At 39.6% G+C, this 27827-nt stretch overlaps 2 protein-coding genes across 2 annotated transcripts in view; both read left to right on the top strand.

Moving 5' to 3' along the window:
* Positions 1–16506, top strand: part of smchd1 (structural maintenance of chromosomes flexible hinge domain containing 1) — a 44916-nt gene extending 28410 nt beyond the window's left edge. Inside the window, exons 27-49 of the mRNA XM_057334951.1 lie at positions 32–177; positions 306–391; positions 3210–3328; positions 3935–4096; positions 4265–4393; positions 5141–5220; positions 5302–5459; positions 5547–5662; positions 7436–7497; positions 7728–7815; positions 9298–9429; positions 9540–9686; positions 9832–9958; positions 10725–10844; positions 11903–11988; positions 12111–12233; positions 12308–12489; positions 12566–12675; positions 13319–13389; positions 13472–13646; positions 13720–13878; positions 15786–15899; positions 16018–16506. Of these exons, the coding sequence (XP_057190934.1) occupies positions 32–177; positions 306–391; positions 3210–3328; positions 3935–4096; positions 4265–4393; positions 5141–5220; positions 5302–5459; positions 5547–5662; positions 7436–7497; positions 7728–7815; positions 9298–9429; positions 9540–9686; positions 9832–9958; positions 10725–10844; positions 11903–11988; positions 12111–12233; positions 12308–12489; positions 12566–12675; positions 13319–13389; positions 13472–13646; positions 13720–13878; positions 15786–15899; positions 16018–16025 (2700 nt within the window). The 3' untranslated portion in view covers positions 16026–16506. The remainder of the gene's footprint in view (positions 1–31; positions 178–305; positions 392–3209; positions 3329–3934; positions 4097–4264; positions 4394–5140; positions 5221–5301; positions 5460–5546; positions 5663–7435; positions 7498–7727; positions 7816–9297; positions 9430–9539; positions 9687–9831; positions 9959–10724; positions 10845–11902; positions 11989–12110; positions 12234–12307; positions 12490–12565; positions 12676–13318; positions 13390–13471; positions 13647–13719; positions 13879–15785; positions 15900–16017) is intronic.
* A 1026-nt stretch (positions 16507–17532) lies between these two features.
* emilin2b (elastin microfibril interfacer 2b) lies at positions 17533–27821 on the top strand. The gene is made up of 9 exons (XM_057340487.1): positions 17533–17803; positions 18419–18544; positions 19735–19916; positions 20004–21440; positions 25462–25638; positions 25725–25772; positions 27157–27192; positions 27270–27401; positions 27490–27821. The coding sequence occupies exons 1-9, from the start codon at positions 17658–17660 to the stop codon at positions 27804–27806; spliced, it is 2601 nt and encodes an 866-aa protein (XP_057196470.1). The 5' UTR covers positions 17533–17657; the 3' UTR covers positions 27807–27821.
* The last annotated feature ends 6 nt before the right edge of the window (positions 27822–27827 follow it).

The following is a 27827-nucleotide window of genomic DNA, read 5'->3' on the forward strand; positions in this document are numbered from 1 at the left end:
AAGCATGTCTGATCGGTGTATGTTTCTGCAGGTGAACTGGACGGCAGAGGTGAACGCTGATGAGCTTTCCAAAGGAAAACTTCCATCTCTGTGTGTCCCCACTCAAGCACAACGAGAGCATTTCTACAGCGTGTCTTTCCACGACCAGCACATAGTCAGCACCTCCTTCATCATAGTGTAAGCCACCAACATTCATTCAGAGGTCTCATTTTTATTATACATCCACACACTTTGCTTCTGTGATAATGATGGGCGGTGAAATTCTGCTGTTGAGAGAGAAATAATCTCTTTGTGTATGTGTAAAGGACTCGCCCAGATGAACCAGAAACTCTTCGGGTCACTCTCAGCGAGTCAGCTGTCCAAATGGGTGAAACTCTGTCAGGAACCATTTGTAAGTAACATTTAAACTCGCCGATCCATCAACATGCACGATTCATTCATTTATAACCTGAGATCTGTCCACAATGGCATTTACTTTGTTTTTTTCCGGATACCCAAAAATGAAAATTCTGTCATCATTTACTCACCCACGATAATCGCGCGTTTATCGTCGACTTTTAACGCCTCGTGATTAAACAAAGGGCGCCAATGTGAGTGTGCACACCGATGCGCAAAATGGCAGGCGTAAAAGCGTCATTTAAAAAAACGCCTCAGGCTCGTTTCTTTGGTTTGACGCGCTGCATTAAAAACTGGCCGACCAATGAGATTGCCGCTTTTGTTCACGTGCCTGGAGCTGCTGGAGTTACAGTAAAACACGACTTGGTGGCGCTCGAGCACAAAACGGTCTTGCCCGAGCACACATTGACGAAGAGGAAGCAAGATGAATTCTTCTTCTGTGTGACAAGCGAGTGTCATAGTGATGTTACGTTCGTGAACGAATCGTGCTTTTTGACGAATCTTTTAAGTGAACGAATCGTTTTCGTTCACGAAATGCATCGACTCATATCTCCTGTTCACTGAAATCTCTCCATCGAGCACAGAGAGCTTCTTGCCTTAAAGAGTGTCTAAAGTATGAGCCAATGGTGTTCAAGTGTGAACTTTGACAGAGCATATGATTGGTGGAATGTACTGAACGAATACGCCCTTCACTGAACGAATGAGCCGGTGTTTGAGTCTGAACGTGAGAGACGAGCTAGATGACTGATCGTTCATGTCATTCATGAACAAGAATCAGCAGGTCCTTTCGTTCGTGTAAAGATCCTTACGAAAATTAACCATGGTTTTAATATAGTAAAGGTAGTAACCATCTTTTGGTGTACTTTGTCTTCTTACCATGCCAATACGAATAGTTGTACTGCAAATATCATGCTTAAACGATAGTTACATTTTAAAAACCTAAATGTACTGTTTTACAAACGTGATGATTTAACCGTGGTTAGCATTGTTTGTTATAAGCATGTATTTACTGTATATAATCATATTTACATTATTTAGAGATTATGACACATTCATGACACTTAAACAAATAGTTTGTTGTTGCTAATACTGCTGTTGTTTACGTGTTGCTTTTATTAAATATGAGAAATCAGTCACGTCAGGCACTTTTTAATCTGCACATGAGTGGGATCACTGTCCTGCTGTGCAAGACTGATTGAGCATGAACCGATAGTCTGTGAGTGCGGGATGTTAAAACACTATCATTGGTTTGAGCTACTGAACGATTACGCCTTTTCACTGAACTAGTCAGTCATCTGACATACGAATCACAGATCTCGTTCGTGAACGAGGAGCTGCTGACCGATGAATTAGAGAAAGCATGTCAATCGCTCAATACGGCACTCTCGTTCCCATCAACAACAGAATATGATATATTGTTGTGTAATATACATTACAATTATACAAACATGTTATTAAAACTACTTGTACAACATATAAGACACTCATTTTCGCCACTTCCTGGCATATATATGTAATATATGGCGAAATGGTCACTGAACGAATCATTTTGGTGAACCAACTGAAAAAGAACGAATCACTCAAATTAATCAAATTTCCCATCACTATAGAGTGTCAGAAGCATAAAGTTGCGCAGCGCCACCTTGTGTACCGGGGTATTTCTGTTTTTGATTAAGCTCCATCTGAAAAACGCTGGCGATAAGCGCGTGCGGTTATCGTCCCAGTGTGTACAAGTCTTTAAATTGTTTCAAATCTGTATAAATTATTTTTTTCTGATAAACACAAACAAAGATATTTGGACGATCTAGGACCACCATTGACTACCATAGTAGCAAATATTTCTTTATGAATGGCTTTGTTCTAGGAACACAGAAGAAGATATTTTGAAGAATTTAGGAAAGCAAAGAGTTTTGGGGCAAGGTAATTTTAGTTTACTAAAATTAACATTTTGAAAAGGTTTCTGTTCATTGAAATCAAATAAAATATTGACCAAAAAATTATTGTAAAAAATTAAACGAAATGAAAAATTGAAATGTTTCCTCAAAAATAAACTGCAATAAGTTTAAAGCACTAAAATTATAATAATTACTAAAACTAAAATAATAATTAACTAATCTTATATAGTAATATAAAAAAAATAATTTATTTATTTATAAATGATAAAAAAACAAAAGCATACACCAAAATTGCTAAAACTTTAACTAAAATTAACATAAAAATAAAAAATCTAAAAATAAAAGCTAATTTAAAATATAATTAAAACTGAAATCTAAACTATAATAACTATGTTCTGGGTCACTTTTCACTACAATTGTCATTTCCTACAATGGTAGTCAACGGAGTCCAAAAACTGTTTAGTTATAAGCATTCTTCCAAATATCTTTCTCTCTGTTCAACCAAATAACAAAATCAAACATTTTGGGGTGAAGTATCCCTTTAAATGTTTAAGTTAAACCCGTGACTTTTTCTGCATGTATTGGTGAGGAGAAATGAATGTCCAGACACTCGATTTGCTCACATGATGGCGCAATTGTTTAACTCAATGCGACAAGTTGTCGGGTACATGATTTCATTTGGGCTTTTAATTCCATTATTACACAAAAATGTACACAGAATGCTGAGAATGCTTGACTTTTCTCTGGTCTCTGTAATAAATGTTTTCATTTATTTTGAAGAGTCAAAACAAAGTCAAACATCTCTGAAGTGTTGCGAGATGTGTACTGTAGGATTTAGTGAATCTACAGAGCTTGCGATCGGTTTTCTCAGGTTTTTCTGTAACGTGTCAATCTGTCAAACGTGTGTTTGTCTCTCAGATGTGGAGGAGATCGATCAGTTTGGGAATAAAACGGACCGTCTGAGTGCTGAAAGCGTGAAGGGTTTGACTGTGTCTGCAGATGATCTGGACGAAGCAGCTCTGCTCATAGACTGGCAGGTAAACTTAACAAAACACGGACAGCTTTCTAAATCAGATTATACTAAAGCAAAAATATATTTCGCCTTCTAATGCAAACTTGTGGTTTGTATTTGTAATGGCAGTATTGAAGTTGAAGCGTCAGGGTGAATGCTTCGACTAAAATCTTACATCACCATATGAGTCACCGTAACATTATATAGCATGACACAGTTATTTTTACTGGAAATCTCCACTCAAAAAAGTTTTAATGTAGCATTGTCAAGAAATGTTCTCATGGATTCATGTACTTTACATCATCAGTGTTACTGAGTCACAAGATGTTTGTCGGCATCTGTAGAGCTTACGTTCGATCTTTACATCTCTAACTTTTTTTAAACCAAACCTATGCTTGATTCGTTATTATTCTTAATGGATACCTTCACTTTAAAATGAATGCTTTGTTTGGGAGTCATTATTATTTTGAACGAAAACACAACAACAATAAAACACAGACCAACTCTCTTATTAAAATAAGACATTTTTGTTGACTCTTATTATCAAAACTTCTCTTGCACGTTAGCCTGCATCCAAGCGTCATTAAATGTTTTCTGAGGCTGAATGTGTCTTTATATGCTTTTTTTATAGGCCAGTACTGCACAGTTATCGGTATGCGGTGTTCGGTTTGCGTCAGGACCTCCCGGACCAAGAGAGTTGTGTTTTAAATATCAGAACATGGAGAAATTTGTGCGGATCAAAGTCACTGCTGGACCTCCAGCAAGACTCGTTCTGCTTGAAAAACCTGAGATGGTACGTCACATACACGTACAGCGTTTCAAGGGGGCGAAACTTTTCAGCCAACGAGATCAGATATTTGGGTTTGGTTTAAGACACTTACTAAACCCATCGTTTTAGGTGCAGTTTGATTTAGGATCGACACTAAATGTTGTAGTTTGATTTCAACCCGTTTGTTTCCAGCCCGTGCAGGTGTTGAATGGCCATGGTTTGGAGACGCCCATCACTCTTCAGCTGTGTGATGAATGGGGAAATCCTTCACCGGATCAGAGGATCAACATCGTGATGAAGACTCTCTCCCCACAGCTGAAGGTACCGTGACGTCTGTTTTTTGGTTTCTTTCCGCAGAGCCCTGAAAAGCACAGCCAATCAGAGCGCGGGCCGGGATGTGTGCCAAACAGACATTTCCATGAACATTTTTGAAAGCTGAATCGAGGTATTCATCGCCGAGCAAAAGTAGGAACTGACAGCTGGGTTCCTACCCAGCACAACCCAGCACAAAAACTGAACAAGGAAGAAAAGACACTGTCGAATACTGTCCGGCAAGGGTATTTTAGTAAATTAAAACTTAGAAAACGTTTCTGTGCATTAAAATCCAATATAAAACGGTCAGTTCTGGTCCTTGATTCGGATTGGCTGAGCCGAGTTCTAAGCCGTTATAAATTACCCCGATTTATTACGGCTGACCGCATCGCATAGCCTAAACATCATTTTATTTACTTTATTTTATGAAAGCTTGCTACGCATATGGAATAACAGTTTCACAAAAGCAATAAGCCCCACGAAGCAGTGGGTTACAGTGCATTTTATAACAGCTAAGGGGGTTTTAATTGATCTTTTATAGCAACATAAAAAATAAACAAACTCATTATAAAATGACAAAAGCATATATCAAAATTGCTAAAACTTTAACCAAAAATAACTGAAAAACTTAACTAAAAAACAAAAAATAAAAGCTAATTAGAAATATGAATAAAACTAAAATCAAAACTATAATACCTCTGCTGTCCGGTTATACTGCATTAATATTTTGTGAATTTGTGTGCTTGTCTGTTGTAGGTCAAATCGTCTGTGTCGTCTCAGCCTGTAGATGTTGAAGGAAAAGCCAGTTTCATATTAGAAAAAATAAACGGTCCAAAGTGAGTATGTGCATTACCAAAAGATGCGTACGGTACGACAAATAAAGTACATTCTGCTGAAAACACAATTTTCTGTTACAGAGGAGAACATCAGCTGGAATTTCGAGGATCTTTTAGCAGGAACAGTATTTCAGGACCTGTAGTGACACTGAATGTGATTCCTGATCCCAACATACCCTTCACATTGAATATTGAGTACGACAGAAATGCCACGCTATGTGCTGGAGACATCTTCCCAGGTCTGTGTGAATGCAGCGGAACGTTCATGCCGTTTGTTTATAAGTGAAGAATATCACACTCATTATAGTTTTGGGGTGTTTCTGAAGTGTTCACAGTGGGCGTGTTGTCTGAAGAGGGCGGTCCGGTGAGGAATATCTGCCCAGCCAGTTTGTCGATGCTCCTGTGGCAGGGCTTAGCGGTGGGGTCTCGGCCGTCCTCTGACGTGAGTGACTGCTGTGTAAATGCATTTGTTATGTTTTTAACTGACGTGATTTATGTGTTTGTTTTTGGATCATTTAGAAAAACATAACGACAACATATTCAGTGTAATATCTAAACATTTAAGATTGTGCTAGTAGGGCCCTATGATCTCCATGATGCGGAAAACGCGGATGGAATCGCAGAATCCAGGCATGAATTTGCTGTATAACGCAGAACGGCACGGAATCTGTTACCCAGAAAGTAGTGCTGAACAGCTGACAAAAATTAAATGGGGTATATGCTTACGGGGCGATGACGTACTACTGTTAAAATCTCAGCCAGCTAAGCCACTTCCGCTCTCATTGCGCTGAGGTAATTTTTCGTCAAGTGATAACTGTTTAGGAAGAAAACGTTTAAATTTCAGCGAACCGACAACATTGCTAAATGCCTTTGTGATCATGCCTCGAGTAAGTGCAAAAGTTTAGTTAGCTTTTTTTTGTATTTGTGAGTGTAGCTTGAAACGGATAGTCTGAAGCGCTTCTCCTTTTTGGTTGTCGATGTATGACGTAGTGTTTGGATAATGAGACTCATGTCGTTGACCGTAATCCGAGGTGCATCTTGTAGCCAATGAGTGAAAAATTCCATTCTTTCCTACCGATGCTACGTGCGCTGGATGTAACAGAGCTGGCTAAGATTTTAGTGGACATACGTCATCGCTCTGTGTGCATTTATCCCATTGTGCTATAAATAACATTAGAAATATTCAGACGCGGTTTAAATATGTAATCTGCTTGTTTTTGTTGTCTGTGAGTGAAAGAGTGACGGGTTGTGTGTACTGTACGCGTGATGCAGCATCGGCATCTCGCAACACAAGGACGCAAACACATGAACTGCATTGAGTATTTCATTTGAGAAAAGCTACTGTCAAACACCCTTTGCGGCGACCCTTTCAAAATAAAAGTCTGCAGCACTGTGTAAAACACTTAAAATTTTCCTGTTTGATTTCATGGTGACTTTAAACTAAATGTGCCAGTAAAAATTGAGTACCTATTATTAAAAAATATTACTTTATGAAACAATAGTACTGAAACTGAAACTGAACTTAGTTGTACAGATTTTTTTCCCTGTATGGTTCAATGTATCTACTGTAGTTTTTTAATATAGTTTATAAGTGAATACTGTAGTATACTGAAGTATCTGTGGGCAGATATATACGATTATATAGTAAAAGATGGAAGAGACAGAATCCAGAATAATTTAAACGGAAAAAAATGGAATTTGGGGAAAAATAAAACAGATATTATAGGGCACTATATTATCGGCATTGTAGTAGTGTTTATGACTACATTTTAAACAGGATAATGCCGTATTTTTATCAGGCATTATAAACAGGTGCCTTCGAGTTGAGAATTTTGCCTTAAGCCCATTGCACATTGAGTCCGAAATTTGCGTCCGAAATTTCCGCACGTTAAAAAATAAATACGACCTCGCGTTGTTTCAATCACATTTACACACTGCCTCCAATATTTTCGTCCGTCATAAAAAAATTCGGACCAGGTTCGATTTTATGCGTTTTTCGCATCCGTCAAGCATTTTGAGTGGCCTTTCTTTAACAATTCAGAGACACCGTACAAACGAGAGCCTAATACGAAAAAACGCATACGAAAATTTCGGACTGTATGTGCAAAGACCTTTACAGGGGCCGTTATATGACAAACAGACCCGACTCTATATACATAACAAAAGAAATATTGTTTTGAAAGATTGAGTAATACTATTGTGTTTCGCATTAAAGGCCTCCACTTTAAAGTGCAGTAAACGTCAGGACTCAGAAACAGACGGCTACTTCTGCTTCAGGTAATACATACAATAGAACGCACTATATTTATCAATGATCATTTGTTTTTAATACGTTAAAAATATAATTCATACAGATAATTACTTACATTTGTACACATCATTATAGTCAAGGAGTAAGAGACCAACATGAATAGAAATATTCCAAACATTGTTTCTAAGAACTTGACACATTTCAAAATAAATGTTATTAGGAATTGACCCGTGTTGTGTTTTCCATATTCTCTCAGGGACAAACAGATTCCAGAGCTAGCAGGGAAATATGCCGTCCAGTTTGTTTTGGCTTTGGACAAAACCAAATATCGGTGGAGCCAACAGGTAGAAACACACACACAAACTTGTCATCATTATTTTATTTGCTTGTAAAAAAATTAAACTGTCTTCTGTAGTTGAATTTAAGTATATTTACTAGTGCTGGGCAACGATTACTATTTTTAATCGCATGACTTTTCTGTCGCGATTAATCACATTGTTAAGCGTAAAATTCAATAATGAATTCAAAGTAGGGTATTGTGCACTTTTATTTTAAAAGTACTGCTATATGAACAAAAGCGCAATAAGATTTGGTTTGCAAACACTTTAAACAAATAATGTACTTTTTTACAACAGTGTTTCCTTTACATAGTAGCATTAACAATTTTAAAACATTTCTTGTAAATTTCAACTTAAAGGGATAGTTCACCCAAAAACTCCAATTTGCTGTTTATTTACTCACTGCGTTCAGCATCTGGTGTGTGTAGCACCACCTGCAGAAAGGGAGTACATACGTAATTTCTGCGACAGTCGCTCAACACTCCCTTTCTGCAGGTGGTGCTAAACACACCAGATGCTGGTATGCCATCCGCCACCAAATACTACAAGAAGATCGCGATGTGTGCAGAGGCTGCACAGTATGGCTAATATTATTAAAAATGACGTTCAGTTTTATGAAAATATCGAATGATTCGCTTCACAAGACGTCAACATGTCGCCAGGAGCCACTTTTTTGGAATTATGTGCTTTAGGAACTCTTAGTCAGGTGGACCCCATAGACTCCCATTATATGAAGCAAAGAGGGCTGCAGATTTACCAAACAAATTTCTTTATGGTTCTACTCAAGAAAAAATGTCACCTACATCTCGGATGGCCAGGGGGGAGTAAATAAACAGCAAATTGTTTGTTTTTGGGTGAACTATCCCACGTGTTTAGTAGTTTGCACTCTGACTCTCTAGGCGCGCATGTTTAAACATGTTTTTTGCATTAGCCTCACACTGCACACTGCACACAATTCGTTGTCGTTGCTGTTTTGTACCTTAGCCGGGGAAATTTTGTGTTCTGCATGGTAATTGATTTCCTTCCGCTTTATCATTAATAGCATTAAATAAGCCTCTTACACCCGCGCATATTACGTCTTTGTGGGGCGAGTGGAGTGGTTTGTTCTATCAACTCCGCCGTTATGAAGAGATTTAAAACGAAATGTCCATGTAAGAGTTCGGTACCTTTCCGTTCAGTTCTGGTGTTCTTGGTTCATGTGCGTGCTTCAGCAGTCTTAGGTCAACCCCAAATGCTCTCATTGGTTGAGACACGTGGTGACGCCCATCCCAAGCCAGTACCGATCAACATCCCACCCCTTCTGTGACCCATGGTTTGTCTGTACGTTTCAGAGACAGTGGACTTTTCGAAATAAAATAATACTTAAACAAAAACCCGATAAAATAATTGTCGTCGTTTATTAATTAATGCGTTAACGCAATAATAACGCGTTGACTTTCCCAGCTCTAATATTTACTATTGTTCAACTCATTTCTTGTTTTGTTGTAGATTGCAATAAATGTAGTTCCCAATAAACCAGCGAAATTAGCCCCGGAGGTCCCGCCCTCAACGCCTGTAGTGTCCAATGGGAATACTCGGGTCAATCGCACGCTGCTGGACAGCCTGTGTCTAAAGATCATGGTGAGATATAAGAATGTGAACAAGGGTTTTTTTCCGAACTTTGTAAGACATAAAATATAAAGTGTCCTCTGTCTCAAATATGTATGATGTTCATGATTGTTTGCGTACAGGATAATTACAATAACACTGCAGATGAGGGGTTGGAAGGACAGGTGTTTGTCACGGTTACGGGTACAGGAGACATGGAAGTTCCTCGTTTCGAGAATGGAGATGAAAGTGTTACATACAGCCTCAATAATGGAGAGGCTCACATCACTGTAAGTGTGTTATTAAAACCACCTGTAATTCATAAGGATGTTAAAATATTCATTGTAAAATGACTTAAAATGGCACCCCTGATCTAAAAGTGAAAGAGTGGATTACTAGTCGTCGTGGGTGAATGTGTTTGTTTGTGTCCTGCAGGATTTGGCCATCTTGGAGAACAGTCCAGGTGTAGATGGAGCTGAATACGTTCTCCACTTCCAGCCGGAGCTAAAGATGTCCAGTGCGACCATCACTTCATATAGTCTCACATTCAGATTCTGCAACGGTCAGTCGGTTATTAATAAATATATTATTAAAAACGTTTTAAGATTATGCATGTAGTATCGCAAATACACGTCCATTTTATTCATTTTTTATTCATTTTAAATCTTCAATGCCTGCAGCACATTAACATCTTTAGATTTTAGTTTAGATCTTTAGTGTCGGTTTCAAAGCGACAATATAAACAAACGTTACTGCTCATGCTCGCGTTTGTGGACTGCCCTTAACTTCCGGTACGCATTCACAAACAATAGAGTGCCTGTAGAATATTTCTGATAACAATCAAAAGAAACCGAGAAGAACCGTTAGATGGCTAAACTTGTCTCTCCAATATTATGAATTTAGACTGCGATACCAAGCTCAACCGCTAGATGTCAGTGTATCATACGGTTTCTTTAAATGCGTCAAAACTACAGGACCCCATCAACAAATTGTTTATTTAATCAAATGAACATACAACAACATTCAACAAATCGTTTATTTAATACAATTATTATACAGTAACATAATATAAATGAATATTAACATAAATTAAATTAAATATAAATAGTTATATTATTAGACACTAGCCAAACACAGACCGGAAGTTAACTGCAGTCCAGGTCCGCGTGTCCAATGAAACGTTCTTTAAATCATTTTTTGTCTGTTACTCTAAAAGTAAACGGTAATATTTCTGTCTACAATGATACGGATTCATCTTTATTCATATTCACAGAGAATTTTACAGGAGAGTCAGGAAACAAATGTTTTGGTGCACCTCTGTATTTCAGATGCAGAACGTCAGAAAATCATGTCGACTCTGAGTAAGAAGAAAGATCGTCTTTCTCAAACCATTCTGATGTACAGAGACATCTTCGACACCAATGAGCAGCTCATATCAGAACTGAAATGTAAGCATTGCATATATTTTGTCTCATCAACAGATGTGCATGTGCGATTTATATTTTGTGTGTGTATTTGCATGCCGTATTACAAGCTGTGTTTGCATATACCAAATAAAACGATTAAAGGTTAATTAATGAAGATTAGGGCTGTCACAATTATGAAATTTGGCTGACTATTAATTGTCTAATAAATCATTGCGATTATGGCGATTAATTATCGAATAAATCATTGCGATTATGACGATTAATTGTCGAATAAATCATTGCGATTATGACAATTAATTGTCTGTTTTGGGGCTTTGATGATTATGACAGTTAATTGTCTGTTTTAGGGCATTGACATTTAATTCTCATACATTTTTTATTCAGCTTTGAAACGACCATTTTGTTCCGTATATAAAGAGTTTTTTTTCTTGGAAATACATCTGAAAAAATGGGGTCATCATATATTTAAGGTTTAGGCTTTTACGTGTCAATAATACAATCGCCCAATACTTGTAAATTGAGTAAATTGATCAGGGCTGAATTGAAGCCACCATTAAAATACTGTCAGTCATAGAAAAGCTTCTAGTCTGTTTTTTCTCACTTGCAAAACTCCAATAAAATGTTACTTCTATGTTAATGAAATTTTGGTAGGCTGGTTTTCACACTGAGATTATTTTAAGTAATATTAAATTGTAGGTTTGCAGGTTTCTTTTTATGGTATATGCTTTCAAGTTTTTTTTTAAGTGATGGATGGTGTTGTGGTGGTGGTACATTTGACCAGTTTTACCATACTTTAGTGACAATATATACACAAAAATATGCAATATTCAGTCGCTACAGCTCCCTCTTGTGTCTTCTATAGAGATGTGCAATAATTGCGATGATCTGAAACCATCCTGACGATTATTTAATAATTGTGTAATGAAGATTTTCTGAGTTTTCTTACATTTATTCCAGCCTTGAGTTGCATTTTGGTTTAGCTAGTGTGGATATTATCTTGGATTGAAAACTCACGTCTCTGAGGCTTCTATGCTCGTACATGTTTCAAAGATTCAAGTCGATATGTCTTTTCTCTTCAGGTCAGGTGAGAGATGCTACTAACAAACTATGTGAGCTGAAACCAGAGATGATCAAAAACGGATTGATCATGTCAGAATTAACCACCGTAAGTCTGAGGATATGTGTTTTGACTCCTGTATAAAATGTATAACTGTTTTATTCTTGTCATACAGGCGTTACTGTAGGTTTCTGTCAACACCGATGTTTGTCTCTTGTGTATCTCTCCAGGTCGCAGCAATAGAGAATGAAATAAATGGGAAAAAAGCTATTTTGACCACGATGGAGAATCAACATCGCCGGAGATGCACCATTCCCGATCCTTTTAAAGGCAGCCCGGATGTTCTCGGAAAGGTTGGTGTTTATTTTCTGCATTAAAATCTCAGCTGCGTCGCAAGTTTCTAATCTGTACGTGTGTTGTTGTGTAGGTAGCTCACCTGGCACAGGTTGAGGATGATGATGCAGCGAAGGTCATCTCCTGGCATATCCTGGGTGACATGGACTGCGTGGTCACCGAAACTACAGCCGCGGCCAAGAGGATCTATAATGATACACACGGACGACAGCAGGTGATTCCCCTCGAGACGGTCTTCTGGAGACCCAACAACAGGTACTCATTTTAAAAATAGACTCGCAGAATGAAAGCATCACGTTGCGTATCTTGACGCGTGTGTGTGTTGTTGTAGACCCCTGCCACACATCAAGAATGGCTCGCCACTCTTCGGTCCTCTTGGGAATCCTGTGTTTGTCAAAGATCTGCTCATTTTTCCTCAGCACGTCGAGAGCTGCAATAAAGGCGAGTCCTCGCACTTCATTCTTTAACGACACACAGATCTGGAGTCAGAATAAACGTGGCAGTGGTGGCTGAACTGAGAACATCTACCCTCTTTTATAACCGCTAATGATTTTTTTCTGTTCATGTTCTAAACATCGCAGCGAATGTTTATACACTGTGATTGTGTTACTACACATCCTAAAGAAAACTTTCCATCTTCATCATTGACCCATTTTCACATTTGCTGCCTGCCGAGTGTTAATGTTGGATTCTGGTTATACAGCGGAATAAGAAACAGATGTTTCCGAAATCAATCAGTTATTGACACATCAAAGATGAAAGATGTGTGTTTATCTCATCAAAATGAGGTGTTGTCCTTAGATTTGCTGCATTTGAGTTTTTATTTCTATATTTAAAATGTTTCCAGATGAAACTACCAGCGTAATACATCATGGGATGATGTCATGGAAATTCCTTTTAAGTGAAAATCGTCTTATTTGTAAAGCTTCAGTGTGGTTCCTTATCCTGCAGTACTTCAATGGACTAATAACTAACGTTGTGTGTGTGTGTTTTGGATTGGATGATCGTTTCGCATGAAGCGTGTTGGCATGCATTGTTTTCATTGTGTTCAAACGGTGAACTGACGTCTTCTGTCTCCCCGCAGTGTTCACGAGCCTTCTCGGAGACACCATCCTGGTGGATGATTTAGATTCTGCTAATCATTACCGCAGGGGGGTAAGAGAGCGTGCGCTTTTGTGTGTTTGGGAATGTTCACGTGCAGCATGCACATGTTCATGGTTTTGGGAACATTTGGCAGGTGGTCCAGAATAAGATTCAGTGTCCGACGATCCTGACCCGTCAGGGGGAGAGGATACGCAGCAACGGCAAGTTTGGAGGTCTGCAGAACAAAGCTCCGTCCATCGAGAAGCTCAGAGGACAAGTGTTTGGAGCTCCATTACCCAAAGACCACAACAGCACCCGCACTCAGATAGGTAACGCACTCCTCGAAGGATTTACGGCAGGAAACCTGTCGAGGTCACTAACCGTGCGTGTGTTTGTGTGCAGAGCTGTTGCAGCAGTATTTGGGTGCGATGCAGAAGGCTGCGAATGTCCAGTCCGATTATAACGGTCATCTACAGTACCTGCAGAGTCCTGAGATGGAGCAGAAACAGCGAGAGCTCCGGCAGCAGGAGGACGAGTTGAGAGACATCGAGAAAACCCTCGGTCTGTTTCTCTCATGTGTTGATGTAGCAGTAGCCATTTTGACAAGTTACATTTTATATCATAGAATAAAACTTAATGTAGCCTATCATTTATACATAAAAATACATAACTAAAGGCCCGATTTATTAAACAAGGCAAAATATTTCAAAAAAGCACAGATGGGGGTGGAAATTTCTGCGGGTGATTTACTAACAAGGTGCACGGTCACAATACCTCCCATAATGACCAACGCAATCTACCAATATCAGCACAAATTAGCACAGGGTTTAAGACATGCTTTTTAAAGCCGCAAATACCAGTACAATGACGAGCGCAAATTTAAGTAAATCACGTTATGTGACGTTACTCTCCTCCCATAAAGTTTGCGTCTGAAGAGGAAACTCCTACAAATGCAATAAGGTCAGTCGCAAAAATATCCGTTTTTTAGTATACACAAACAGACGTTTTTTTGCGCCAAAAGAGGCATTTGCGCTGCTGCAAGCTGTTAGTAAATCTGGCCCTAACCTGTATCATTCTGTCTCGTTTTACGTTATATTACGTTATGAAAAGTGAATGTTATGTGACATTTTTTAAATGGTAAAACTAAACATGTTGCATTTTTTTATATGATAACGATGCCATCGTTTTGTTTTTAGAGCCTTCAAAAACAATTTCTCAAGTTTTTCAGTAAGTCCCTGTGATCCGGAAGTTGCGATCGTTTTTACTTCCGTATTTAGACGCATTTCTGAGTAAAATGGAATTTCGAATGAGAAAAATTGTGGGCGTGGCTTTCGTCTTTTTCTGCGATTTGATTGGATGTATAAAAACAGCCGTTGCATTTTGAAATGGAACGGGCAGCAGACTGACAGTTGAAGGGGGAGGAGTTATCAGATGCTCCGCCCATTTAAGATGGATAGTCATTACAGGACGGAAGTGCATTTTCAGATTTTAACTGAAGATTATGAGGGCACATGAATTTTAAAAAGAGAATGACACGCATTGATAAACTATTTACAATAAACGCTGCAGTATTTCATGAAAAAAATAGGCATTGTCATTCTTTATTTCACTGGGTCTTTAACAAATCAGTAGTAAGTACAAAATGCAGGACAAGATCATTGCATGCATAAAAAGAGAGCTGCCTCCATGATATAATGTATAATAAATTTAAAACAATTAAGGTTAAACATGTCACTACTCTTGAATGTAAATAGGGAGCAGAATTGCAACAATATTCAAAATTCACAATATTTAATGTTCAGCACAATTATATCTATATTATACCATAGTCTGTTTAAATACTCGATTCTGATTGGCTGGAAGGTGTGCATTAAAACCGTTTAATGCACAGGTAGTTCCAGTCAGTTTGATCGATGTTTGAAATTACCTGACGAAAATAATTTAAATCATTGATCAAAAATTACACTGTAAACATCAATAACAGCTTTAACTTGGCAAATGACCATGGTATAAGCGGGATAATCCACGGCTAGCCAGGGTGAAGATTTTTAGAAACTACGGTTGCAGTGTTGTCGTGTAAAAGGGTGAAACCGGAGATTTGGCGTATGACATTGGAATGCGCACCGCTATCTCCTTTGTTTGACATCCGATTCCGGGCTTCTGATTGGCCAATACGGCTTTATGGTTAAGCTTATTTCGCCACCTGTTGGTTTGGCATGCTCTTGACAGCGCTTCATAGCATGTGTTTGCGTTTTTTTTTTTTAAGTTGAAGAATGAAAAACTTTTTATAAAAATACCCATGTACGTGTGGACAAGGCCTGAGTTACCTGAATAATAGCACACCTGGTTTAATAGATCAGACATTAGGGGAGTTCTATCGCCCCCTGGAGGCTTGAGGTTTATTACACCAGAGTGACGCGCAAGCACATATTATGCTGACAAAGAACATATGGTGTTTGTGTTTGCAGCCAGCACACTTGAAGGCACGTCTGGCCCTGTGACAGTGAAACGGAGTCTAGAGCCGGAAACACCAGAGCCCTCCATCCCTTCAAAAAGATCCCGTCGCAAAACACAAAAACTGGGTAGATTTCTTAACTGTATACCATTTGCACATATATAACAGCGTCATTTTGATGTGTATTTGTTGCTTTTGTTTTCAATAAGGTTATTCGTCACTGTTTTTGTTGCTTTGTTTTGCAGATTCCTGATGTGACGGGCTCTTTAAACAACATGTGTTGTAGAGCTGCTGCAAAACTTGAGAAGGAATCGCTGCTTTTTGGAGCATCATAAATAGACTTTTCCAAATTTTGGGTGGATCCTTTTTTTTGTATTTGACTCTTAAGTTCACAGAAAGTTTGTTTTATTTTAAATAAGAGGAATGTGTCCATAGTATATTTTGTATCTATTTTTTCAAGAGAAGAAAATGTTTTATACTGTAAAATAAGATCTGACTTTACCTTCTTTGGCTCGTCTTCCAGTAATCACGTGTTCAGTGAGTGAGCAAACCTGTTCATAAAAGTGAAATAAAACATGGCCTGGGGCCACAACAATCCAACCAGTAATTGTTTTATGGCAGTGGGCTGTGTGACGTCATAGAGGGGGGAGGGCAGCCATCTATTACCACCCATTAAAGAAAATTACTGTCCTATTTTTTTACTTTGTTTTTCACTTTTTGCAGCAGTACCTCATAATAAATCAACTCGGTGTTTAGAAAAAAATCTCTGGGTTTAGAGAGTGATGCCAACATCCAAAATAAATGTTTGGGGTTGTTAGTCAAATTACTTTGATAGATTTTCAGGGCAAAACTCACTTGAGCATTTACCTAAACAAACTGTACAAATGAAGTACAATTTAACAAATATGGCAGCCTAAAAATAACTTTGACATGAACTTAAGAGTATTAGGTAATGAAACTCAATAAAACGGAAACAGAAAGTTTTTGCGTTTTAAATTGAGTTAAATATCAAATGTTGCGCTGCGAGGGACAGCGGTTGCGCGCATTCCTGTCGTGCCCGGAGCGCAATGGGATGAGAATTTCCGACATCAAACGGAAGAAAAACTGCAGCTTTTCTTTAGTAGCGCTATAACTCTCCTGGACTTATGTAAAACGACGCTTTTAATGAAGGCCAGAAGCTCACCCTAATAAAGAGCTGCAGTCAAGAAAAGCGCGTTGAGCGCGTCCACGCAGCACGCCATCTAGACGTACGGTAATGGATCCATCTCAAAATTTCTGTATGTATGTTTATGGTCTTATTCCAGTAGGATTTAATGGTGTTCTATTGGTCCCCATCTGCTAGATAACGTCCCACCAATAGAACCCAACACATTACCAGATACCATTATTGTTTCCATTAAAACTAATACAATCCCCACTATAACCAGTAAATCTGTTAGAATTTCTGTGATGGTTTTCCTTGTATTTTTTCAACACCATTCATGAAGTTAAATAGTCCTGTTGTGAACTATTTGTTACTAAAAGTTTTGTTTGTGCTTGTTTTGTTACTTGATCGATCCCACATGTTGCGTTTTAACCTTTTATTCTTGGTTCCACGCGTTGATAGTAATGGTTTCTTCTGAAGTGGGACATATTATTAACAGAACAGAAAGAGTCTTGAATCTAATCAGTTTGTCATGTGAAGTTTATTGGGAGACCATAAAGTAACCAGCAAAACCTGAGACGCGCGTCCCCTGGAGAGCTGCGCGCTCTGAGGGGCGGGGTGCCAGTCTCTCCATTCACTACTATCACTGAAACTCATACAGTGTTCAAGAAACTTTGTTAAAACATTTCATTCGAGTTTATCATAAATGCATGCGTGCTCACTCCTGTAAGATCGTTTAAAATGAAGTGCGCTCTTGGAGGTTACGTGCACCTCTGTGTGTGGATTATACACTTTCTTACCTTTCCATTGGTTTATGGAAGCCCATCGAGGTTAAGTCTGTTTCAGGGCAATCCCTATTCAGGCTCGGTCTCACGACAAAGGAACAAGTAAGTGCACCTCTTAAAGTTTAGCTGTTAAGATGTATTTTTGTTGTATGTGTGATTGGATCTGAAATATTACTGCAGAAGCTTGCACTGTAACATGTGTTCTGTGAGATTGCCTCATACTGGCCCTTACTATCTGAAATTTAGTCAACTTTGTCCCAGTCCACGTAGGCTATGCTTTTCTTCCCATGTATGTTATTATGGACAATCAGTATCTCTATAATAACGTGCAAATCGCAAGTGAAAGCGCACTCCTGTCTTATTAGCATCCTTTGGTCTCGTAGTTATTTAAAGACTTCAGAGCATCTGTTGTTGTTACGCGCTAATAATTTGGCCTACAATTACTGACGAAAAATATAACGAGTTAAAATCATTAAACATTATCCTTATCAGCAATTTCAGGATTTAATGTTTGGATCTGAGAGGATTTGAATGAATAAATAAATTCTATTACTATGATAATAATATGTACAATAATTAGTATACTTATTTAGTTAGTTGGGAAATTGTGCTTTTTATTTTTGTATTATTTGTAGTTTCTAAACACGAAGTATTTGGGTTGTTACCTTTTTTTGCTATATTTCTGTTTAGTATTTATTATTCTTTACTTTCCCACAGAAACTGGTGCGCGTTCGTTGTGCACAGAAACGTGTCGTGCGCGGTGGTGGCGGCTACTGAAAACGTCATGGAACCGCATTTCGCGCCCTGCGCGCCGCATCAGCCGGACTGTGCACAGCGGGTGATGTAAGTGTCTCCAGGGAGCGCGCGGTGGGCGGAGGGGCGCGCACTTTTACTGGTCAGCAAGGAATCCGTCCGGTTGTGTAATGCATGAAGCCTGGGATCAAAAACATTTTAAATGCTGGAAAAATGTAGTGTGACATTTTGGTGAATCAGTTAAATGAAATCTAGTTATGGAAGCCAACTGGTTCATGAGCGTGCGCACACACCCATTTATCTTCGCTGCTCTGTGTCTGGCACACACATCCAGACTTCAGTATTTTTATTAGAGGAAGTGACCAGAGATCAGATTAGATGACATTGCTCCTGCTTGGAAAAGCATTGTAGTTCAATTGGACCCAGTGACTGTCTGTCAGGTCATCTTATCAGTATCCAAATTATTTATGACTGCTGATCTGCCAGAGGCTGCTGAGAAACAGTCCTTGTGTGAATGTGTCAGAAATCTTGAGAACTTATGAAAAATGCTGCAGTTTCAATGTCAACCATGGGAATTCGGTTTCTGTACATAACTGTCATGCACATTTCTTTTATTGCTTATTTAAATGAAACCCACCCGAACAGTTTTGTGATTCTAGCTGTAAATTACACACATGCTTAAGCAAATCTCACACCCCAACCAAAGCTGCACTCCAGATGTGTGTCACTGTCAAGAGTAAATCACAATAACTTACTCACATAACTCTTCACTGTTATTTCACTGAAATGTTTGTTTACAAGGCCCAAGAAAGGAATGTGTCATTTAGCAAATTAATAATGTGTAGATAAATGTATGTAAACTGCCATTGTGGATTTCCTGAGAGGTGGTGTAGGTTTGGAGCAGGACCACACGCGTGTCCCAAATCATAGTACACTGAAATGAGTACATCAAAGGTGTCTTGCATAGTACACAAAACATCATTTAGCATGTAGTGTAAGTAGGCAAGTTGAAACCGTGTAGCAGTTTGTTTGTTTCCATCTGGTGCTGTTCGTTGCACAGAAATATTAATGTTTTCTGTAAAGATAGTTCATAATTTATATACAGTATATAAAGCTGTACTCTAAAAATGCTGGCTTGTTTCAACCCATGGTTGAGTCAAATATGAACATTTTCTAGGTTAATTTAAACCAACGTTTATATTTGTCTACATTTTATCCAACCACGGGTTGAAACAAACCAGCATTTTTAGAGAATGCTTTTAAAATCACAATCTTTGTAGGTATCATACTCGTTTGAGGACGATATACAAAGTAGGCTACAAACAGGTGACGGAGCTGGAGTGGAGGTGTTGCCCGGGGTTTCAGGGTCATGACTGTACTGAACTGAAAGATGCCCCACCAAGACCTCACGTCCTGGAGGAACCACGTCAGTCCAACAACGGGCAACAACAGAGCGTGCTTGGTAAAGATCTTAAAATATTTTGGGTTTCCAAAAAAGTAAGATCAGCAGACTGTATCATTTACTATATGTTTGGCTTGGTTGTTTCAGGACCAGAGCTTTTCTCTGGGACACACCCATGGGCACCTCAAGGGCACAGCGGACCGGCTGTTGATCCCTTGACGCAGACAGGACAGCCCCCTCACGAGAGTCGCCGAGTTCAGGCGTTAGAGGAAGAAGTGGAACGTCTTACTCAGACAGTCCTTGACCTCCAAAGTGCTATGACATCGGCCAATGCAAACCTGCGGATGGAGTTACAGGAAGACGCCAGCAAGATCATCGAAAACATGTTGGGGAACTTGCGACAACCGCAGGATGTCAAGACGGGTGGAACTGAGAGCATCTTGCTCCCATACGACCTTCATGAGTCACCCGGGGCAGATGAGCTCCAGAATCAAGTCACCCACCTCTCCAACACGATCAATGCCAATACAAACAGCATCCAAGATCTGCACGTTCGGATCCAGAACATTGACGAACAGCTTCATCAACTAACAGAGACGACCGCCTCGCATCAACCTTCCTCCACAGCTTCACCCAATGAGTGTCCATGCCAGCCGCACATAGATGAGAAGCTTTCCGCCCTCCGTACGGAGCTTCTCGAAGGCATGGACATCAAATTATCCGACCTGAAGAATGCGTGCGACTACAAGGTGATGTCGGTTCAGGAGCAGTGCGAGGAACAAGAGACTTCATACTTGAGCTTGGCAGAGCTTCTCGACTCCAAAGAGACCGAACTCCGCAAAGAGATTCAAGACTTGCGTCTTCTTCTTCCAAACACAACCTCCTCCCCAGGACTGAACAATGCTGAGGTCCAGAAGCTAAAAGACAACCAGCAGATTCTGACCGACGCCATCAGGCAACAGAACGCCACCCTTGAGCAGATTGACGCGCAGGGACGTGTTCTGGAGATGAGCGTAAAAGGTGCGGAGAAACTTTGCCTCAACCTTGAGGAGAAGTTGAGAGGTGAACGACTTAAAGAAGAGGAAGAACAAAACCAAGCATTTGAAGAAAAGATCAGTAATGTGCAACGGAACGGATCAGATCATGACCAGCGGCTGGAAGTCCTGGAGAGACGCTCGCACATCCTGCAGGATGAGTTGGGCACTCTTGCTCATAAGATGAACGCCGTCCCAGTTCTCAACCAGTCCCGAACTCTTGAGGGTCACAATGAAAGTGTGCAGCAGAAGGCCGAGATGCTGGAGGTGGATTGCAGGCGAAGCCAAGAGCAGGTGGCAACGATGACGGACTTGCTCAACGCCCTTGATAGACGCGTGGCGAGCATCGAGGGTGTTTGTGGCCGCTTCGAGCCGATGTCAGACAGTCTGAAACGGATTAAAGATGGACTCAACAAACACGTGAACGGCCTGTGGACCTGCGTCCGCCAACTTAACAGCACAGTGCGCACACATACGAGAGACATTAACACGTTTAAAGGCAACTCGTCACGATTCGGGCAGGACGGGATCGGCACGACGCAATATACAGGTACGTGGTGCTTTTCTGGTGATGATGAAATAACCGTGATGCCTTTATCCGAAGACACAGGACAGTCCTGCTGGAGAAGCCTGAGGTTTGGGAGTCTTGCTGAGGACCAAAATAGCCCGTTTTCATTGTCCATTTTACCTTAGCTCGAACCTGCATCTTTCACAGATAAGATTGATAAGGTTCAAGAACCTTGATGTGAGATGTGAGAGTTTATAGAGATTTGTGTGATGTTTAATGTGATTCTTCAGCAGCAGCACATCTGCTCCTGACAGCCGAAGTCTCTCCAGCGATAAACCGCTTCACTGCACTTTCCAAAAACGATCTAGTAACCTAATGTCATTCATCTTTGCTTTAGCAAACAGAGGTCTGTTTGTGTTAGCGCTACTAGTAAAACACCCGTTTTTGTGCAGCCGCTGGTCTTCCTCTGGGTTTCGAAGCTTTAAAACGCTACACATGAGGTTGTGTTTTACATGATGATACTGAAGCGTTACCGTTTACAGAGGGATTTCCTTTACGTACACAAGAATGTGTGTGTATGTGAGCAGGTAACTCCTGGGGGATGTCGAGTTTCCCCTTCGTCTAGTAATGGTGCACACATGTCACAACTGGACGGGCTCCAGAATTGAGCAACGTCTGGCCCCTGTCCCGACAACATTGTGTGTGTGCGCTTGCGGGCATCTGCTCCTCATTTGGCGATTTTGTGTTGGCAATTTTTAAGATGTTCTGGATACATTAGTCAGAGTTCCACCCATGGTGGAGAATAATGCATACTGTTGCAACACACAAGGTGACAGGGTTTAAATAAAGACTTTTTAGGCACGGCTAGTCATTTTCAGAATAGTTTGGTGTGCAGTAAATCCAGAGGACAGACACAATGGCTCTTGGAGGATTATGTCTCGTGTGTGCTTGTGTTCAGTACAGAAATCCAATGATTCACGCATGTGCATTTGAGAAATTTGACTTTAGTGTTTACAAGCATCTGGGGCTATACAGATATAATCTGTTATTTACACTCGATCCAGTCTGTTTTTAAGTTAATGATGTCATACTACGGCTTTGTTCTGAAACCTAGTGAACTACTACCTGGCCGTCTGCTGCCTACATAGGCAGCTGCATTTGAAAGCATCATTTATTATTTTTAAAGTACTCACAATTGTACTATTTCAATTTCAAATATTGTGTGAGTTTATTAATCTGTTAAAATATGTTTTTTTCTATATATTTGTCAGCCATCTCAAATTCCTGTAGTGGACTTTTCCGAGTGTATTGTGGGTTTGCCGTGAAGGATAAATATAATTCTGCCATAGAATTTGGCTAAAAGATGCGTTTTTCTGTGAATGAAAAGTTGAGAAGTTTCATTTTTATGCAAATGATGAGTAATTTTTGGGAGCGACTCCTAATGGGTGTGAAGTCATTCGTCTCTTGTCGGCTGCTGTTGTCAGATGATCAAGTTGCTTATTTTATGTGAGTAATTTCCTGATTTTTATGATATTTTACTGCTCATGAATAGGGATGGTTTTAAAAACTGATATGCAAATACTGTTGCCCACCGTTTACAATATATATCTGTAAAGAGCATTCGCTGATACCCTTTCATATTTGAACTCATTTTGCATTAGTGTACTTTATATACAGTAAAACATTTTATGTGGTATAAACTGATTCAAGGTCAGACATTAAAGGGATACTCCACCCAAAAATGAAAATTCTGTCATCATTTACTCACTTTCGAGTTGTTCCAAATCTTTATAAATGTCTTTGTTCTGATAAACACAGTCAAAGATATTTGGACGAATGCTTGTAACCAGACAGTTCTTGGACCCCATGGACTACCATAGTAAGAAAAATGACTATTGATTTTTTGTTCGGTTGAACACAAAAGAAGATATTTTGAAGAATGTATGACAGCAAACAGTTCTGGGGCACTTTTGAATACTTTTGACTAATATTTTTCTTACTATGGTAGTCAATGGGGTCCAAGAACTGTTTGGTTACAAGCATTCTTCCAAATATCTTTCTCCGTGTTGGACCAAACAAAGAAATTTATACAGATTTGGACCAACTAGAGAGTATATATTACAACAACCAGCAACTTTGACTATAATAAATGTTACTAGACCGACCAGAACTACCAACATCTCCTAACAACCTTAAAAGGGAACTCTGCCGAAAAATGAGAATTCTGTCATGAATTACTCAGCCTCACGTCATCCCTCAACCCTAGGACCTCAGTTTATCTTCAGAACGTAAATTAAGATAGTTTTGAAGAGGTCCAGGAGCTTTTTGTCTCCACCATAGACTGCAACGTAACCAAACGTCAAAGCGCTGAAAGTGAGCAAAGACATCGTTGAAACAGTCCATGTCACTCCAGTGGTTCCACTTTCATTATACAGTATAAAGCGACGAGGATAGGTTTTGTGCGCAAAAACCATAAAAGATATTTTGAAGAATGCTGGTCCCCAAAAACTGTTGGTCCCCATTGACTTCTATTGTATGGACACAAAATCAATGCAAGTCAATGGGGACCAAGGGTTTTCTGTTACCAACATTATTCAAAATATCTTCTTTTGTGTTCTGCAGACGAAAGAGAATCACGCAGGTTTAAAGTGACAAGAGGATGAGTAAATGATGACAGAATTTTCATTTTGAAGGTCAACCATCACTTTGAAATCGCTTTACTCTCAAGCCGTTCCAATCCCGCATTACTGTCTTAATTCTAACAGAGAGGATGCTGACGAAACGTTTATTTTTAGGTGAACTGTGCCTACATAGAGATCTCCGTGGGTTTGGATGAATCTGAGTGTGTGTATGAATGTTTTGTGTCTGCTCGAGGGAGAGCAGCTGTGAGATACACAGCACTCGTCTTGTTTTCACTCACTTCATTTCTTGACCTTTGACATGTGACCTGTGGGATGAACTTCCTCCCGCGCATCCCGTCTCATCGCTCACACACACACGTATTTAGACGCATTTTATCTGGAGGCTCTATTCTAGGAGAGTGTGCATTATCGTCAGAACGCTGATACGAGCTATTGCAATATTGTTTGACATCCCATAATGCTTCTCTCTCTCTCTCTCGCTCTCTCTGCAATTGACAGATGGCATCTTTATTGCATTCCTTTCTAAAGATAAACACCTTTACAATGTCTGTGTGTGTGTCTGGTCTATGATTATTCTTTCAGATAAGATCTCAACAATGTCTCAAAATGAGCTCAGATTTGTCACGTCTGCAATCAAAAGTCAACATTATGTGAGATCTCAATATGAACAATATAGATGTCATGTGCACGAGTAATTTAACCAATGTCAATGAGCTGAAATCATCATTTCAACATTTTATTTCCGTTCTCTCTTTTTCATTGAAATAAATCCAAACGTATGAAGACGATTCAGTGAATTAATTGCACACATATGTGTGTCAGTGTGTTTTAAGTGTATGAGTCAATGCTGCTGTGTGCCAGACGTCTGTCACGCGTGTATTACATCATGTGAGCGAGCTCAAGTAGGGTGCGACATGTAAATCTCTCTCTTTAACTAACCAAACGTAGTGATGCTACAAATGTTAAGAAGTTTAGTATAAAGGCTCTGTTATCATTTGCTCATCCTTGTGTCATTTTAAACCTGTTTAAACGTCTAAACCTCATAACAGATGAATGTGGGAAGAATATCCTGGCTCTATACGGTATGATGTAATGTGGAACGGTTCCAATATGACCAAAAAAGTATCATTAAAGTAGAGCAAATGATGACATCTTGAAGTTATTATTCACTAAACGTGTTCTTCTGTCAGGTTTTGTTAAGGTTAGATTGAGATCCATTGGACAAAAAAACGACCGTGCCCAAAATGTTCTTTGTCTTGTAAAAACGTCTTTTTATAACTTTCATCTAGATGGTCTCTAATAACAGATCCGCTGAACGCTGGGAGGTTTTTTTGGAAGCAGCTGAAGTTGTATGTCACACCTGTAAAGTGTCAGGCATTCATTTCTTCCGACCCTTTCTGTCTGTCATCGCTCTTCTCCAGGTGTTCGTGAAGGTGCACCAGCTGTAAATGTTCCCATGGAAGGAGACCTGTCGCTCTCACAGCGGCCCGTGATGATGTCAGGGGAGGCGGGGCCTCCTGGAACCAAACTCTCATTGCACGCCCCTCAGGGCACCAATGGGAGCATGACACCCGTTACGGGCTACGCCGGAGCACCTGGTACATGCATTGAGATGCACTCATTTCACCGATTAAACTTCAAATTAATTTGGTCATCACACAATTTTTCATGTTGTTGTTAACAGGTTACCCACAGTTTCCTGCGGGCGGGCTCAGTCCAGATTCTGTGTCCGGTATTTAACACTACTGAACACAGTGTTGGGGAGGAACTAACCACGTAGATTTTTAAGAGCGTCGTTTATTTCGTCTATAAGCTTTTCTTATATCAAGTCCAACACAACAATCCTTACAGACAGATTGTGTTTTAAAGTAGTTCTGGTAAAGTTTAGTGCTGTTTGCCATTGATTTAATATGTCTAGTTATTTGTGTGCCAGATAAATACTGATCTGATTATTGATCAATTATACAATTAAAGGCATAGTTCACCCAAAAAATCATTTACTCACCCTCAGATTGTTCCAAACCTGTATACATTTCTTTGTTCTGCTAAACACCAAGGAAGATATTTGGAGGAACGTCTGTAACCAAACGGATCTCATCCCCCATTGACTCCCACAGTATTTATTTTCCCTACAATGGCAGTAAATGAGGGACGAGATCCGTACTGAAATTCTCCCAAATATCTTCCTTTGTGTTTAACAGAACAAAGACATTTACACAGGTTTGAAACAACCTGAGGGTGAGTAAATGATGGCAGAATTTTCATTTTTGGGTGAACTGTCCTTTTAAACTGCTAAATAAAAACCTTTAAACAAATATACTGAAAAATACAAATGTTCTCATCATTTACTCATCATTTATTCCATCCCAGATGTTTGACTCATTTCTTCATTCAAATACAGTTAGTTATTTTATGATGTAAGTATCTGTCACATACATAGGTCCCAAAATTGTGAAGCTCCAAAAATCACGAAAGTTATCCAAATGACTCAATTGGGTTAATAAATGTCTTCTGAAGTGAAACAACTGGTGTGTGTGAGAAAACCATTGATATTTTAAGATTGTTTGTCAAAACCGAGATCAAAACGGACGTACCAAATTCAAATGTGGCTAGAGAGACTGTCGGTTCATTGACAAAACGTTAAACGCTCTTTCATTTTTAAGTCACTTTTACAGCAAAAAAAACAATTTTTCCAAACATTTTAAATTGGCACACCTGAAAATCAGACTGTTCCTTAAATTTACAAAATTATAACAGAGCCATGAGCCTGATTTTTTCTACGCTGAATTGGAAAAAAATTGTCTGCTAAATAAGTACACGTAAAATGTAAGTTTATCATTTTTGGGGGATTTTACTTATACTTTACTTATAACAAATCCACGAAGGGTAGAGTTTTCATAGTTGACTAAACTGTCCCTTTGAGTTGTTCAACAGTGTGTGTTGCTTTTTCTATTTTAATATAGTCTACTGCATACAGTAGCTTGAATGACTTTGCATCTGACTTTGGTCAGCACTCTACCTAACGCTGTCTAAACAGAAATCACATTTATATTTATCCAAATATTTTTATGATTTTTTTTGTAAACCAAAATATTTCTCTTCCTTTTATCATGCAGCACAGATTCCGTTGAAGACGGTTCAAATGGCCTCAGGTACAACTAGTTTATCTAGAATACGTTTCATAAATCTGTACTGGGTGACAGTAAAGCGAATGAGTGTGTTTGTGCAGGTGAAGTGCGAGCGATGACACGCGTGTCGTTTTCGGCCGGTCTGACACTTCTGCCGTTTCCTGGTGAAATCGCCGTCATTCGATTCAACAACGTTCTCTTAAACGATGGAGGACATTACGACCCGAAAACAGGTGCATTTACTCTCTCTTGGTTTTCATTGCTGTGAAACTGGTTCAGACGTCCTTGCCATTATTTTGATCTGAATCTTCATGTTTCTAGGCGTGTTCACAGCACCAGTGGATGGACGGTACCTGCTCAGCGCCGTCCTAACAGCACAGACTGGAGAGCGAGTGGAAGCCTATCTCTCAGTAGGCAATCGCAACATCCAGAAGCTCTACACCGCTGGAGTGGGGGGCGGAGCCGGTGAGGGGTGTGTCTGTGGAGGGTCCGCCTCTGTAAATCTTGCTCTTAATCTGAAGCGAGGTCAGAGGGCGGGGCTTGTGCTGACCTCAGGGAAACTGGCGATATCAGCGTCCAGTGAAATTCTGTCTTCATTCAGTGGAGTGTTGCTTTACCCAACAGTGGCCAAACGATAGCCAACGGCAACGCTGAAGTCT

The sequence above is a fragment of the Triplophysa rosa genome, linkage group LG1 (assembly GCF_024868665.1).
Source record: "Triplophysa rosa linkage group LG1, Trosa_1v2, whole genome shotgun sequence".
NCBI lineage: Eukaryota > Metazoa > Chordata > Actinopteri > Cypriniformes > Nemacheilidae > Triplophysa > Triplophysa rosa.